A 15,474-nucleotide genomic window follows, 5' to 3' on the forward strand; every position below is an offset into this window, starting at 1 on the left:
TCTTACTCAGTTATCTCTCCAGCTCCCTTTTCTTTTCTTTTTCTTTTTTTTTAGTTTTTCTTTTTTTTAAAGATATATAGCACTTGGCTTGTGTGTACACCTGCAGGCCAGAAGAGGGCACCAGATCTCATTATAGATGGTTGTGAGCCACCATGTGGTTGCTGGGAATTGAACTCAGGACCTCTGGAAGAGCAGTCGGTGCTCTTAAGCTCTGAGCCATCTCTCCAGCCCTCCAGCTCCCTTCTTTGTTCTGTTTAAAACTGTAACAGTCTTGTGCACTCTTATTAAACCTCATAATTCTCGTCCATTCAGAATGGCATCATAGCCTAAGGTCTTCAAATTGGTTTTTGATAGAGGAATAGGTACAACTTTTGTAGGTTGATCTGTGTCCAACAGTCTTGCTCACTTCTGTCACTAGTCCTAACCTGTGCACTGTGCTGACTTGGTTTTTCTATAAGGATAATCTTCCCAAATGTTAACAGTGCAAGACTCTGCTGCCTATGTCACTACCTAGCTATCTAAAGGAATGGAGTCTAAAGTACCCTGCACAATATAGTAGGACCCTCTGGGCCTTCTGAAAATCTCCAAAGCACGTCTCCATTTCTGCAGATACTGGGATGTGAAAACTGGGGTTTGCGTACGAATCTTCTATGGCCACCAGGGGACAATCACTTGCCTGGATTTATATAAGAACAGGCTTGTATCTGGAGCAAAAGATGGACATGTGAAAGGTAAGAAATCTGCTTTAATTTTCTTGTTTTCTCTCTTTGCCCGGTCTCTCCTTCCTTCCCTCTCCTTCCCTCCCCTCTCCTTCCCTCCCCTCTCCTTCCCTCCCCTCTCCTTCCCTCCCCTCTCCTTCCCTCCTCTTCCACCTTGGGTACGGTCTAGTGATTATAGCCTGGGCTCCTTTGAACTCCTGATCCTTATATTTGAGCCTCCTGGCGTCTGGGATTTCAAGCACATTTCTCCTCACTCGGCTTGTGCCTCACTTATTTCTATAACTGGTCTTTATTCTGTTACTTGTGCATCTACTCACATATGTGTCAATCTAGCCACTCAACTGTACTGCAGAATCACCTGCCTAGGGAATGCTGCCACGCACAGTGGATGGGTCATCCCACCTTAATTAGTGCAATTAAGATAATCCCCAACAGACATGTCCTGAGGCCCATCGCCCGGGTGGTTCTAGGCTTTGTCAAGTTGGGAATTAGCACTACCATCTCAACCACTGAGGCAGAAAGGCAGCCACAGTCAGAGGTACAAAGAGATCTGAACCGAAGACTAGCTCTCAGTCATGCGCTCCTAACCACAGGCAGCGTCCAAAGGAAGCACAGACATAGAAGTAAGTGAGGAAAGCTCCATTGGGCAGATTGCCACTTGGGTGTGATCTTAAAGACGCGTAGTTTCATAGGCAGGCAGTAGAAGATACTGCAAGCAGAGTGAGCAAGGATAGATAGTTGCCCAGGAGGATGAAGAGTATTTCCCATTTGGATGGGCCGCGGTGTGCGGTATTGGATGTTGGTCTTCTAAGCTTGTTTGGCGACTGGTTATAGAGCACTTCCTGCACCATGATGCAACACTGCACCTTAAAGCCACAGCTGTGTTTGCAGTTTGGACGTGACATGATGCAATGTGTGCTGTTGTTAATTTACCAGTATGGCCTAATGATGTTTCTTATCAGGCCTATAATTATTATAATGGCAGGCAGTATAACCCATTAGCAATCAATCAAGACACAGACACCTGTCATATTTTAAAATAGCCTTAGTTAACCTGGGGCAGGGATGATATTAATCCCCTAAACTACTTCCCATAGTGGGGCAGGTATCCCATACCTGCCCCAATCCTATGCCATCCGCTTTTAATAATTTGTCAAGCTACCGCTCATCCATAATCCCAAATACTTGCTAATTATTATCATCTGGGCCAAGTTTCCATCCACGCTAGCCAAGTGCTTCTCCTCCACTTAACCCATGATGGCCTCCTTCTTTCTCTTCTCTTCTGGCCCTTCCTTCCTCCCAGGATTCTCTCTGTCTCCCCGAGCCTGGGGAACCTTAGCCACACCTATCCCCTTTGCCCTGCCCAGAGTGATGGCCTTTTATTGGTCAAATAGGTTAGGCTCTAGGCAAGGTGGGTTACAGAGACAGCAAGCAGTAATTAGCATCAAAATACATCAGACCAACCTCCAACAATAACCTCCAACAATTCTCCAGGGTGGATGGAGACTTGGCCCAGATGATAATAATTAGCAAGTATTTGGGATTATGGATCTGAGGTAGCTTGATAGAAATTATTCGAGTCAGATGGCATGGAATTAGGACAGGTACTCCATACCTGCCCCACTATGGGAAACAGTTTAAGAGATTAATATCATCCCTGCCCCAGGTTAAGTAAGGCTATTTTAAAATATAGTAGGTGTCTGTGTCTTGATTGCTAGCGAGTTAGAAAATACTGCCGTTATAATAATTATAGGCCTAATAATAAACATCATTAGGCCGTACTGGTAAAATAACAACAACAGTGTACTTTAGACAATAACTCGGATGAGAGTTTGGAAGAATCTAGAAGAAGGTGACAATGTGGAGATAGGGAACAAATTAAAACACCTTGCACTCTAGAAAGCTGCCATGGTGACTTCAAAATACCAGACACCAAGCAAGGGTAAAGAAATGCAGATGGATCTGCCCAGGCCAAACAGAGACTTGCAAAGGGGAAATTACCAGGACTTTCTTGTCAACTGGAAGTCAAAAGAAGGCTATAAAATCAAGCAATAATGCCACCGAACAATTCCAGGATGCCAGGCATATAAAATACAATTCATGGAAATAATAAAGACTATAGAGGGAGAACGAAATAGGGAAAAAGTGGAGAGGATGTCATAGGTTCAGTTTTAGACGTGTTGGCTACAGCAGGCGAACAATGGCCAAGCCAAAGTGTTTACACCCTAATCCTTGGAACTGGTGACTCTGTTGTCTTGTGCTTAGTTGTGTTCCTCTAAAGGCTCATGTGTTGGAAGCTTGGCACCACTGTGGAAGTCTTTGGGCCAACTGGGGTACTACACACACACACACACACACACACACACACACTCACTCACACATACACACACACACACACACACTCACTCACACATTCACACCCTCACTCACACATTCACACACTAATATATCTTGGGAAGCAAAAAAGGATTTTTTTCCAGATATAATTAAGTTAATGGCCTTAAAATGTGGAGATTATTCTGGATTTTTGATGGTGGGCCAACATGTTCATGTGATTCCATAAACGCCAGAGAAGTGTTTGACTGCAATCCAATGGAAATGAAAGAGGGTTGAAGAAGTGGAATGTTGCTGGCTTTGATGGTGGAAGAACAGGCCATGAACCAAGGGACAGGGCAGCTTCCAGAAGGTCACAGAGAAGGATAAAGAAATGGCTTTCCGAGCCGGGCGTGGTGGCGCACGCCTGTAATCCCAGCACTCGGGAGGCAGAGGCAGGCGGATCGCTGTGAGTTCGAGGCCAGCCTGGTCTACAAAGTGAGTCCAGGACAGCCAAGGCTACACAGAGAGACCTTGTCTCGAAAAACCAAAAAAAAAAAAAAAAAAGGCTTTCCTCTGGAGCATCTTTGTGCTGACACCTTGGCTTCAGCCATGTGGTATCGTAGCTCAGTTCTGTAAGAGACAATACATTTCCCACAGAATGGGAAAAGATCTTCACCAACTCCATATCCGATAGAGGGCTAATATCCAAAATATATAAAGAACTCAAGAAACCAGATATCACCAAGCCAAATAATCCAATTAAAAATGGGGGTACAGATCGAAACAGAGAATTCTCAGTAGAGGAATCTGAAATGGCTGAGCAATGCTTAAAGACACGTTCACCGTCCTTAGCCATTAGGGAAATGAAAATCAAAACTGCACTGACATTCCATCTCCCATCTCTCAGAATGGCTAAGATGAGTAACACAAGTGACAGCTCATGCTGGTGAGGACGGGATACAGTGGGAACCCCCCTCTATTGCTCAAGGGAATACAAACTTGTACAGACACTATGGAAATTAATATGGCAGTTTCTCAGAAAATTAGGGATCGACCTTTCTCAAGACCCAAACTAAAAAAAAAAACTCTCGGGAATAGTCCCAAAGGACACTCCCCCATACCACAAAGACACTTGCTCAACTATGCTCAAAATGGCTTTATTCAGTGTGTGTATTTGCTATTTTGCAGCTGCTTGCCATGTAGTCTCAGTGCTTATCTCAGGACACTGTGTGTTGTGTTCTTGAGTAGGTCAAAATGTTTACCCAGTACAAATATATACCTGAAGTGGTCAAATAACGCTTTCCATAAAATTTTTCTAAGGCTATAGTTTTAGCTTTAAATAATGGCTACAACTAACCAACATGCAAAAATTCTCATGCTACACAGAAATCGATCATACAATGCATTGACCACCTTACTGCATTTAAAAGTCTTTATTCTGTACTGAACTGTATTCCCAATCAGCCTAAGCATACAGGATCTGCTTAGAGCAGAGCTGACAAAGACAGGAAGAATCTGAAGACCATCTGCATGGCCACCTGGGAGCAGAACAGGCTGAGTGTAAGTGACTGTCACACGGTCCACCCAGTCACAATTGACCCTGCTCCCTTTCTTTTCATCCAGGCAATACGTGCACAAAGGCACCTGCCCAGAGTCAAGTAAGGACCCCTTTACAGGGCATTCTTCCAAAACAAATAAATAGCTAGATAAAATGAAAGGGGTAAATTAGAAAACTTATAACAACAGAAACCAAAACCCTCTTCAGAATAAGAGACAATGTCTATGTAAAGTTCACTCCAAAAAAACCCCTAGTTTTTCTTGCAGTTTGTTCCTAAGGATTTGATTTTTATTTTATTGGGCACAACAGGAACTAAATTATTAATAAAATAAAGGCTTGTTTATTTTTAAAAAATGGCTTTATTCATAATAGTCAGAAACTGGAAACAATCTGTATGTCCCTCAAACTGAAGAATAAATAAAGAAAATATGGGACATTTGCACAATGGAGTATTACTCAACTCTTTTAAAAAAAAAAAATGACATCATGAAATTTGCAGGCCAATGGATGAAACTAGAAAAATCAACCCAGCCCCAGAAAAACAAACATGGTATGTGCTCACTTATAAGTGGATATTAGGTGTGAAGTAAAGAAAAATCACAGTGCAACCCAGGCTCAGAGCAGCCAAAGGACAAGGAGGGCTTGGGGGAGGGGGGAGGGAGAGACAATATATTTGTATTTCAGCCAGAAACCTTGTGGCAATTTGTTCTAGCAAGCAGCCTTAGTGCAAGGAGGGCGAGATTTCTGAGAACACGCAAATGAGAATTTCTTGCAGCTCTACTTGCTCACCTGTCCATCACCCCCATCCCCACCTCACCCTCAGAACTTGATGGTGCAGCTCTCAAACACAGTCTGCTGAGGAACACCACCAAACCCACCCTTATCCGTGAAAACGATGCCACAAAAACCCCAAAGTCAGAGGCAGAAATACCTAGAAAGGACAACAACTCGCCTTTTGTTGATCACAGGGGTGGGTCAGGAAGAAACACCCGGGAAGGCTCATTACACTAGATATGCCTTGATTTTCATCACCTACACTCAACAGCAAGCGTCCTTGAGGCTTACTGGACATGCGTGGTCCAGTGCTACGGTTCTGATGCAGAGTTCCACGGTCAGAGTGACGGCCCGATGCATTGCTGGTTTCCCCAAGGGTCTATTGTCAGGGGACTCTGTGCACTGCTAGTGAGCCTGGAAGGGTACCAGTCTAGTGAAGGCCTCTGGGGAAGACTCAGTAAGCTCAGTTCTAGGACAAGAAGCAGAACATCACTGTAACCCTCTCTCCTCTCCCTTCCTTCTCCTGTCACCCCTCCCCGTCAGAATGGGACATAGACACGGGAAAGTGCCTGAAGACGTTTAAACACAAAGATCCCATCTTGGCTGCCAAGATCAGTGAGGCCTACATTGTGAGTAGCTGTGAGCGAGGCATAGTCAAGGTGTGGCATCTTGTCACAGCTCAGCTGTTTAAGGTGAGTAGTCCGTGAGCTGGCACCGGAGCAGGAGCATTGGCGATTGGTTAAAAGGACATGAAGGCCCGTTACTCCACGGAGCTCCCTAGACCAGTCTCAAGCAATTGAGTTATAGCTAGCAACCAGGGAGAGCCAGAATCACTCAGGAAGGGTCTCTGAAGACATTCATGGTAGGTGGGGATCATAGGATCCTCCCGCACACGGTGATCCACATTATGAGAAGTGGGTGGATGAAGGCTGCATTCTGACTGCACATTTACAGTCTGAGTCTCAGGGCCTCCTAACAGAGGCAGAAGTCATCCTGCCCAGGCCCTAGCTGGTGGTCAGGGCATGAACACGTGGTTTCTTTTTCAATAAATTAGTTCCTCTTTTTCTAAGGAAGCCCTACTACCAATTAATTTAGTAAAGCAAAACAAACAAACAAACAAAAACAAAAACAAAAAAAATTGAGTGTTAGAAAAGTAATTGTTGTTCTTACTCATGATGAGAGAACCCTTGACATCTTACAGTCATTAGAAATGGTCATAGTCTGGTCTATGTTTTATTGCTCTTAACAAAATACCCGAGGCTGTAGTTTATAAAGAATAGAGGTTTATTTGGTGCATACTTCTGGAGCAAGGTGCTGGCATCTACTAAAGGCCTTTGGGATGGGCCATGCCATGGTGGGAGGACATGAGGCGACACAACAGAGAAAGCATGCAGAGAGACCCGCCTCCTCATACAACCAAGTCTCTCCCAGGACAAGCCACACACCCTTGACTAGATCAATACATTTCCGAGAGCGGAGCATCACAATGCCACTGCCTCTCAGGGGCTTATGAATTTTGAACACCGACGTATGAATTTGAGGGTTCCTCCATGGGGTGCATCCAGACCACAGTATGTGTCCACAAACACGTTCTTGCTGGACCACAGGACCACAGGTGACACGTAGGATTTTCCCACACCTGTCTTGTTTGTGGCTGACCCTCAGCCACAGCCGTAACGAGGCCCCTGAGACCCTCTGAGTTGTGGCAAAGAGCTGAGGATGACACAGCAAAGAGAGACTTCAGGCCTCCCTGTGCTCTAGGGAGCTACCCACTGACCCACTAGAACAAGACCTTACCCTTGTCACATTGCTCCTGAAAAGGAAGAACCTTCTGCCAAGAGGGAGGCATGGGCTTTTCTGCCTTGAAATTAAGTCAGCTGAAGGACATGCTAAGTGGGGGGAGGGGGTGGTCAGTCACGGAGGAGTGTGGTACAGCTTTGGGGTTCCGCTAAAGAAGCCCCCAGCTCTGGCCGTCTAAACTGAGAGGGTCTGAAAGCAGTGCCATCTTTTCTTGCAGACTCTCACTGGGCACGAGGGAGCCGTGAAGTGCCTGTTCTTTAACCAATGGCATCTCGTGTCTGGAGGTGCTGATGGCCTGGTCATGGGCTGGAGCATGGTGGGAAAGTATGAGCGGTGTCTGATGGCCTTCAAGCATCCTAAGTAGGTGCTGGCGAGTGGGACGGTAAATGTACAGTCTTTGCTGGGTGGGTCCCCCTGTGCACTGCTGCTCTTCTGGCCCTTTTTTCCTCCCTCACTCCTTTCTGCTTTCTTTCCATTTCTACCACCATCTTTCCTTCTGGACATTCCTTCCCACACTCCCTTGTTTCTCTTGAGAAATAATTGCACTAGATATAAATGTTTAGAAGTTGTTGGGGAAAGTGGCATGGAGTGAGAGTAGGTCTCCCTATGTAGCCCAGGCTGGCTTTGAACTTGTGATCTTCTTTCTGCCTGCTGAGAGCTGAGATGACAGAGAACACGTGACACATGATAAAGTCACATCTTTGGCTCGCTGACAGATTGTCCCAAACAATGCCTACTCTCAACTTAGAATTCTTGAGCTTGGTCTTTATGCCAGGAAATACGCTTGCAAAACTTTAAAACAATCCAACATGACATGTCAAGGTTTTGGAATAACAAAAGACCTTTTAAAAGTGTATACTTCCAAGTTTAGGAATTAGGTTCTGTTCCAGGATTGCAAATGGGTTTCATTTTCCACCCCAGCTCAAATTTAGTACTGATGGCTGCTTGGCATCTATTAGAAGTACTCTGAGGTCACAGCTGGGCTCACTTGGAACGGCTACTCTGGCCAACTAATGATTCTGCTGTGCCGATGGCTTTATAGACTACATGGCTAATGCTTCTAACCCCCAGAGCATCAAAGTGCCAAGGAACACAGTGCTGTATTACTTGATTAAAAGAGTAAGTGAATTCTCTAGGGGAATCTCTCTGAGGAGAGTTGTTTAATCAGCCAGGCTCTAGATTTCCAGACACTCCTTAGATACCAGCCTCCGGAGAGGCATACGGTATGAGAGCTGTGTAGACGTGGGTATGCTATTTGTGGAGACTGATAACTACATTGTTAGCAGGTGGGCGCTGGGAAATACCTGTGTTATGTGACTTTCTCTAATCTCCATGGAACCGTGAGCAAGCCTCTTAGTGTACCACCTGGACAATCAAGCTGCGACCTCAAGAAAGGAAGACTTTATTATGATGTCTCCTGAAAGTTATTAACTGTATGTCTTTAAAACCATCTAAATAGTATCCAGGAAGACTTACATACTGGAAAATGATGTTTTCAGCAAACCTGACAGTTTGGTTGTCATCTCATTCATCCACGAGCCTTCTGTCTGCTAGCAGACACCTTCAGACACTGCCACTCTCGCTGGATGTCACCACCAACATAGCACTCATATTTGTTATTTAACTATTGTACATTAGATTTCCTTACTTTATGTGTGAGTGTTTTGCCTGCATATAAGTAGGTGTGTCATGTGAGCACTTGGTTCTTGTGGAGGTCCGAAGAGGCTGTTGGATCCCCTGGAACAGGAGTTACAGGTGGTTGTAAACCAACATGTGTATGCTAGGAACTATGCCCAGTCCTCTGTGAGAACTTAAGGTATTCCTCATCATTGACCCATCCCCCCAGCCTCACACTGGCTCTTGATATCTGGTATGGACACAGGAAAACCATTACCTACCTAGAAGTTGTGGCTAATGCCTTTGTTTGCAGGCCCATCCACTGCTCTGTATTGGTGTTAGCTGAATATAAGTGTTTTAAATTTTTGATTGGCAGCAAGCATTCATTTATAGATTGCTTCTCTGAAGAGCTCTAGTGATTGGATTGATATTTGTCTTTTGAATATGGTAGGAAGTCTGGAAGAGGAGCTAGGAAAGGCATCTCCTTTTTGCATTCAAATTTTTCAACTAAAATTGTGATTTCTGAGTATAGTGTGGGGGAAGGAGATATCAGAAGAAATCTGAGCAGGGAAAGTTGGTTTGACAGATGGTGATCTTATACTCTGGATTGAAATTTTTTTTTCAATGTTTTTTCCACAACTCACACCACAATTAACTTTCTGGAATTTATAATTGAGACATAGCTTCCAGATATAAAATTCACTGCTTTAATGTATAGCAGTTAATAGTATACTCACAACACTGTACATTATATAACTTTCCATGCGTCAGCAGACATGTTCCCTAGTTCCTTCCTGACATTAGTTTCCTGAACCTTCTCTCTTCTTTCACGTCCTCTTCAGTGCTAGGAGTTGAAGGCAGGGCCTCCCAGCCTAGGCAAGCAGCCTGGGCCACATCCATCCATACATAGCCTTTCCCCTCTTACCTCCTTGCTCAGTCTTGGCAGAGACTTGCTGACTGTTGATCAAGGACGGTTTGTTGATATTTTCAAAGGATTGGCTTTTTGTTTCATTGGCTTGCTGCATCTTAAAAATCCTCTTATGCTGTAGTTTTTTATATTATTTCTTCCCTTCTGCTTGGTTTTGCTTTTTGTTTTCCTTCTTCTAGTTCTAAGGTAAAAAGCTTTGGTCGTCAATTGGAGAATTGTGCATATTAGCGCTGTAAAACTTCCCCTGAGCATTGCTGTGGCTGTTTTGTATTTAAGGTAGAGTCTTGTTATGAAGCTCAGGCTAGCCTCAAACTTGCAGTCTCCTGCTTCAGCCTCCTGAGGGCTAGGACTACAGGTATCCATGTGTTTTGAAATATTTTGTTTTCATTTTCATTCAGCTGAAAAATATTTACTCATTTCTTTCTGTTCTCTCCTTTGACCTACCTTAGCTCCCTTCAGGAGAAGAGATATTAGGTTAGCTGGGAATGAGAACACACGGTGCTCTTGGACCTAAGCGCTGCTCTGCGCTCCTGTGGATGTTAGATTCCTGGGCATATGGGCCTGGACCACTCATTCCCGACATTTTCCTGGCTCTTTAGGTAGCGTAGCATTTGTCCCAGTGTTTATCTAGCATCTCAGGTAGCAAGGGCTCAACTTATCTACCTGTTACCAGCAACTCCGGTAGCAGATGCAGGACCGAGAGAATCCTTAGGTCACAAAGGCAATGGAGACAGTCTTCCAAGACATCGCTAGACAAGCACACATAACTCACCACAATGGCAGCCTGCTAATCTCCTTATCGTACTAAGAATGTGGCTACTTTTCCCTCCTTGGTACAAGTGATGGATGAGGCACAAAACATACCATTCTTATCAACTTTTAAAGACCATTTTTCTTGTCTAAATGCTTCTTGGGCTGCCGCAAGCCTTCTGTAATTTTCTAGGATTCTGGAAAAAAAATGGATTCTGACAGTTTTTTTCAGTTTTTCTTGCTGTTACAGAAGGACGGAATTTTGTAGTTCCATCTCTACCGTCTTCACTGATATCACTCTCTGAGTAAATTTCAGAAAGAAAGAACAAAGCACGAGACGTCTACAGGGCAGATAAAATTTGAAGGGAGCCTGAGCTAGCCTAAGACCAGTAGCCACCACTGTGTCAGGTACTGGGCAAAATGGAAAAAAAAAAAATCAGTTAATTTAGTCATAGCAGAAATAACATGAGGTAGAAATTGCTATTCCTTGTCATGGGGTGTGGGGTATGTATGGGGGGACCTGAGGGAAGACTGGGAGGGTAAGGGGCTTCCTCAGTGATGCATAAAACAAGCATGCAGTGGCGCCAGGTTCATAGGTTTCTGACATCAAAGCCTATCTTGTAATCACAGGCTATACTGGCATGGACTAAACTACCAAATGCCACAAGAACCTGGGGGGGGGGTTATAAGCCCATGTTGTTGATAAATTATCTGTATTATCAGTATGCCTAGCTAGCAATCAATCAAGACACAGACACCTGTTATATTTTAAAATAGCCTTAGTTAACTTGGGGGCAGGGCAGACATTAATCCTCTAAATTACTTCCCATAGTGGGGCAGGTATCCCATACCTGCCTCAATCCCATGCCATATGTTTCTAGTAATTTCTATCAAGCTCCCTCCCATCCATAATCCCATATACTTGCTAATGTTCTTCATCTGGGCCAAATCCTCTATCTACGCCTGCCATGTGCTTCTCGTCCATCTTACCCATGGAGGCCTCCTCGGATCTTTCTTTTTTTCTCTCCTTCTTCCCAGGATTCCTGCCTGTCTCCCTAAGCCAGGGAACCTTAGCCATACCTATGTCGTCTGCCCTGCCCAGGTGATTGGCCTTTTAGTGGTCAAAAGGTGAGCCACAGAGACAGCAAGCAGTAATTAGCATCAAAATACATCAGACCGCCCTCCAACAGGCCCAGCTCAGCCAAGTCAAGAAGGACCCAGTGAGGGAAACCCGGTTTGCACAGGGCATTTCTATCCCAGGGCTGAATTACTGCAGACTAGGAGTTGCTTAAGGTATCAGAACTCTAAAACTTTGCTGGACGTTTAAATGTTCAAATAGAACCTTTTGAATTGAACATTAAATAGCAAATATTAGTTTGCTATCTTCTCCGGCCACCTAAGGTAGGATCCAAGCCAAGTGGTCTCTTGGCTCTTTTTAGATCTGCTGGGCAGGCACCTGCTGTCTGAGGGCTTTGCTGTTTTTCTTTTGATAGTTATTAGAGTGTTGAAGAGTCTTCACCTGGCCTGGGTTCAACCAATTGTGAAGGCCAAATAGAGGAGATGTCATTCTTTTAACATTCCTGTAGCAATGACCATAGTCTGAAAACACAAGCCACCTTTAAAGAAAATATATAGTTACGACCTGCTATAGGCTACATGTCGAGCATTCAACGGAAAAGATGACATGAGCGCTTCATGAATCTGTCAGCGGATGTGAAGTTTGTATACGCATACAGTGGGGGAAGAAATGATACCTGTTTTGTTTTTTTCTTCTTGTTGTTGGATAAAGTGGTGGATGAATTTGGCCTTGGCTGGTGACTTTTGTCTACTCCACTGAATTACCCAAAGCTGGGTGAGATGTTAAGAAAAGAGTCTTATTTACCTCACAGTTTTGGATGCTGAACACCAGGCAGCCCTGTCTACCCAGCCTGTGGGGCAGGCCCCATTGGTGGCGTCTCAGTGGCGACTCAGAGAGGACTGACTCTATGAAGTGGCCTTGTCTTCTAACAATGCCTCTGCAGCTACTAAGTGGAGATGTGTGTGAACTGGGTCAGTTATCCCTGCTGAGGGCAGGGTGTCCAATGACTTAATTAGCTTCTACTAGGCCCCACTTCTTAAAAGTTTCTTTCAACATTGCTAGTGCAAAGACCAAGATTCTAGAGCATGAACCATTTGGGGACACATACAAGCCATAGCAGATCTGGGTGGGTAGACCATGACCAACAAGCTTGCTTTGCCTGGAACAAGTTGATGTGATTAAATTCAACTTTTCAAGGCCATCAATAAAAAAAAAAGGCAGAACTGAACAAACCAACGTGAGCCCTGTAGTTGGAGAGAGACTGTTTTGGAGGCATCCACCTGGGTTTTCCCCTGGTTCCTTCCTTGCCATTGGCCATCACAAAAAGACACAGATCTCATCCCTTAAGGGTGTTCACTATCGAAAAGAATGAAAGTCACTCACTAAAGACCAAAAAAGAGAGTCAAGAAATTTAAGATGTCTGTTTATATAAAAATAATTCTTGAGCTAGGCAGTCGTGGTGCACGCCTTTAAATCCCAGCAGCAAAGACAGGTGGATCTCTGTGAGTTCAAGGGCAGCTTGGTCTACAGAGTGAGTTCCAGGACAGCCAGGTTTACACAGAGAACCCCTGTCTTGAAAAATCAAAGTAACAACAACAACAAAAACAACAACAACAATCCTTAGCCTTATGCCAATCTTTCTGATGTAAGAACACTGTTATGCAAGAAACTGTCTTTAAAAGGAATTTTCAAAAAAATTCAATTCTCAGCATAAATAAGTAGCTAAGAATCAAATCCCATGAAAAAACAAAACAAAACAAAACAAAAAACAAATGGCCATCTGATGTATTAGACCTCTCTCCCCATCTCCCCCTTAAATACCCGAAGCAGCACTTCTGTTCTTTGCGACCTGTGACTAAACTGCAGATAACTGCAGAGTGGGAATATGCTATGAGTGATGGTTAATGATTTAAATCTAGAATTATAAAAGATGGAGAACGCTACCTCATGGCTCCTACCTCCCAACCACAAACAAATGCTCCAAACTAGAAGCAAATCCGAGTTTTCCGGAAGGTGGGTATTGCCTGTCATTGTGTTCCCTTGCAGGGAGGTGCTGCAGGTGTCTCTCCTCTACCTCCGGGTCATCAGTGCCTGTGGAGATGGCAAGATCCGAATTTATAATTTCCTCAACGGGAACTGTCTGAAGGTGATAAAAGTCGATGCCAGAGGTGACCCTGTGCTCTCCTTCTTTTATCAGGGCAACAGGTGGGTGGTAGGAAGTGTGGAGGGCAGAACCATAAGCAATACTGTGTGATTTTTTTTCTCTCTCCTCTGGGACTTGGGATTTATTGGCAGAGCAAAGTAGGTCTTGCTTCCAGTTTGGCTGAGGGAAATAGTCTCCCGTGGGTCTAACTGGCTCTTGCCCCAGACTTAGTGATCAGGGCATGGTCAGGATTGTGTTTACTCTCGAGTGTTTCATAGCGCCCAGCCTGGATGACTGCTGCCTTTGGGTCTGAGTAAAGAAAAATCTAACGAGGATTACTTAATGGGATCTGAGTCCTCAAACTCCACTTCAGCATCTCCAGCCCCCACAAGTCACTTTTCTAGAGTTTACACACAGACACACACACACACAGAAATACAGACTCACACACTCACAGAGAAACACAGACACACAGACACACACACACACACACACACAGAAATACAGACTCACACACTCACACGCACACAGAGAAACACAGACACACATACTCACACACACACACATGCATGGTATTTTGGGTATTTCAGCTTGTAGGAAATCTAGACACACAGAGGTAAAGCAGCTTGCTTTGTGCATATGAAAAAGATGAAAGTGAGAGAAGTGAGGGGAGATGGGAGGTGTTCTGGGGGTGGGAAATAGGGACTCCACACCTTTGTCCACTGGGGTGTGAGGCTGAGGCTTAGAGGCAGTAGAAATCACCCAGCTTTATAAAATGTGTCCTCCATGTCCAGAGGCCCTAGAGGATGCTGTGAAGGCGTGTGGGGCTTTAGGTGGAAACTCAGCCAAGGGAAGGACACTTCCCTGTTGAGAGTTTTTATTCCAAGGGTGAAAACAGGTACACTGAGTCTAGACACTGAGCTTAAAAAGAAGCAGAGAGTAAATTTCCAGACATCTGCGTGCGGAGTACCTAAGTTTTTGTCTCGGGCATCCTAGGTACTTGGCACCCCAGGAGGAGAAATTCACTGAAAAAGTATCCCAACCCGAGCGCTGAAGCAATCGGAACACACACGCCCCTTTCCTGATTAACTCACAAAGAAAACAGTTACAAAACTACCCCCCCCCCCCCCGCCAGATGCACCCCTGTTTTCTCTCGGCAACACACTAAGCCAGCCCATTCCTAAGGTAGTTGCCTGGCCACAGCTCCCTCAGCCTGGGCATCGGACAAGACCCAAGTGCCTCCGTGTATGCTTTGGTGGCCTCCCTCCATGCTCCCCTTGTTGGCACTGTCGTTTTTGTTCCAGGATGGTGGTCCAGACGGACAGCAACATTCTCTTGTTCCAGTTTGAGAACGTAAAGTGGCAGTACAGCACAGACAGAAGCAAACCGAAGAAGAGTAAGGATAAGGATGAGGAAAGGGAGGAAGGCAGCCTTGGGGATGTGTCTTCCAAGCCTAGCATTAGTAAACAGGACTTCTCACCGAGCAAACCTCTCAAGTCCCGAGCTCTTCTGAAGCTAAAAAAGCAGCAGTCTTCAGGTAAAAAGCAGCAAGATCACTGTGATTTCGGTGATCACTGGGGGTGGGGAGGTGGGGGAGGGCAAGGACGTGCGCGTGCGCAGAAAGAGATGGGAGGAGCCAGCCGGGGCGTGGTGGCGTACGCCTTTAATCCCAGCATTTGGGAGGCAGAGGCAGGTGGATAGCTGTGGGTTTGAGGCCAGCCTGGTCTACAAAGCTAGTCCAGGACAGCTAAGGCTACACAGAGAAACCCTGCTTCGAAAAACAAAACAAAG

At 45.0% G+C, this 15,474-nt stretch overlaps 1 protein-coding gene across 1 annotated transcript in view; it reads left to right on the top strand.

The window, feature by feature from the left end:
• The window catches only part of Fbxw10b (F-box and WD repeat domain containing 10B), a 35,373-nt gene that overhangs the window by 15,236 nt on the left and 4,663 nt on the right, over positions 1-15,474 (top strand). The window contains exons 8-12 of the mRNA XM_051168361.1: positions 610-731; positions 5,911-6,059; positions 7,385-7,527; positions 13,587-13,745; positions 14,988-15,220. Of these exons, the coding sequence (XP_051024318.1) occupies positions 610-731; positions 5,911-6,059; positions 7,385-7,527; positions 13,587-13,745; positions 14,988-15,220 (806 nt within the window). The remainder of the gene's footprint in view (positions 1-609; positions 732-5,910; positions 6,060-7,384; positions 7,528-13,586; positions 13,746-14,987; positions 15,221-15,474) is intronic.

Source organism: Acomys russatus, chromosome 25 (genome assembly GCF_903995435.1).
Source record: "Acomys russatus chromosome 25, mAcoRus1.1, whole genome shotgun sequence".
Lineage (NCBI taxonomy): Eukaryota > Metazoa > Chordata > Mammalia > Rodentia > Muridae > Acomys > Acomys russatus.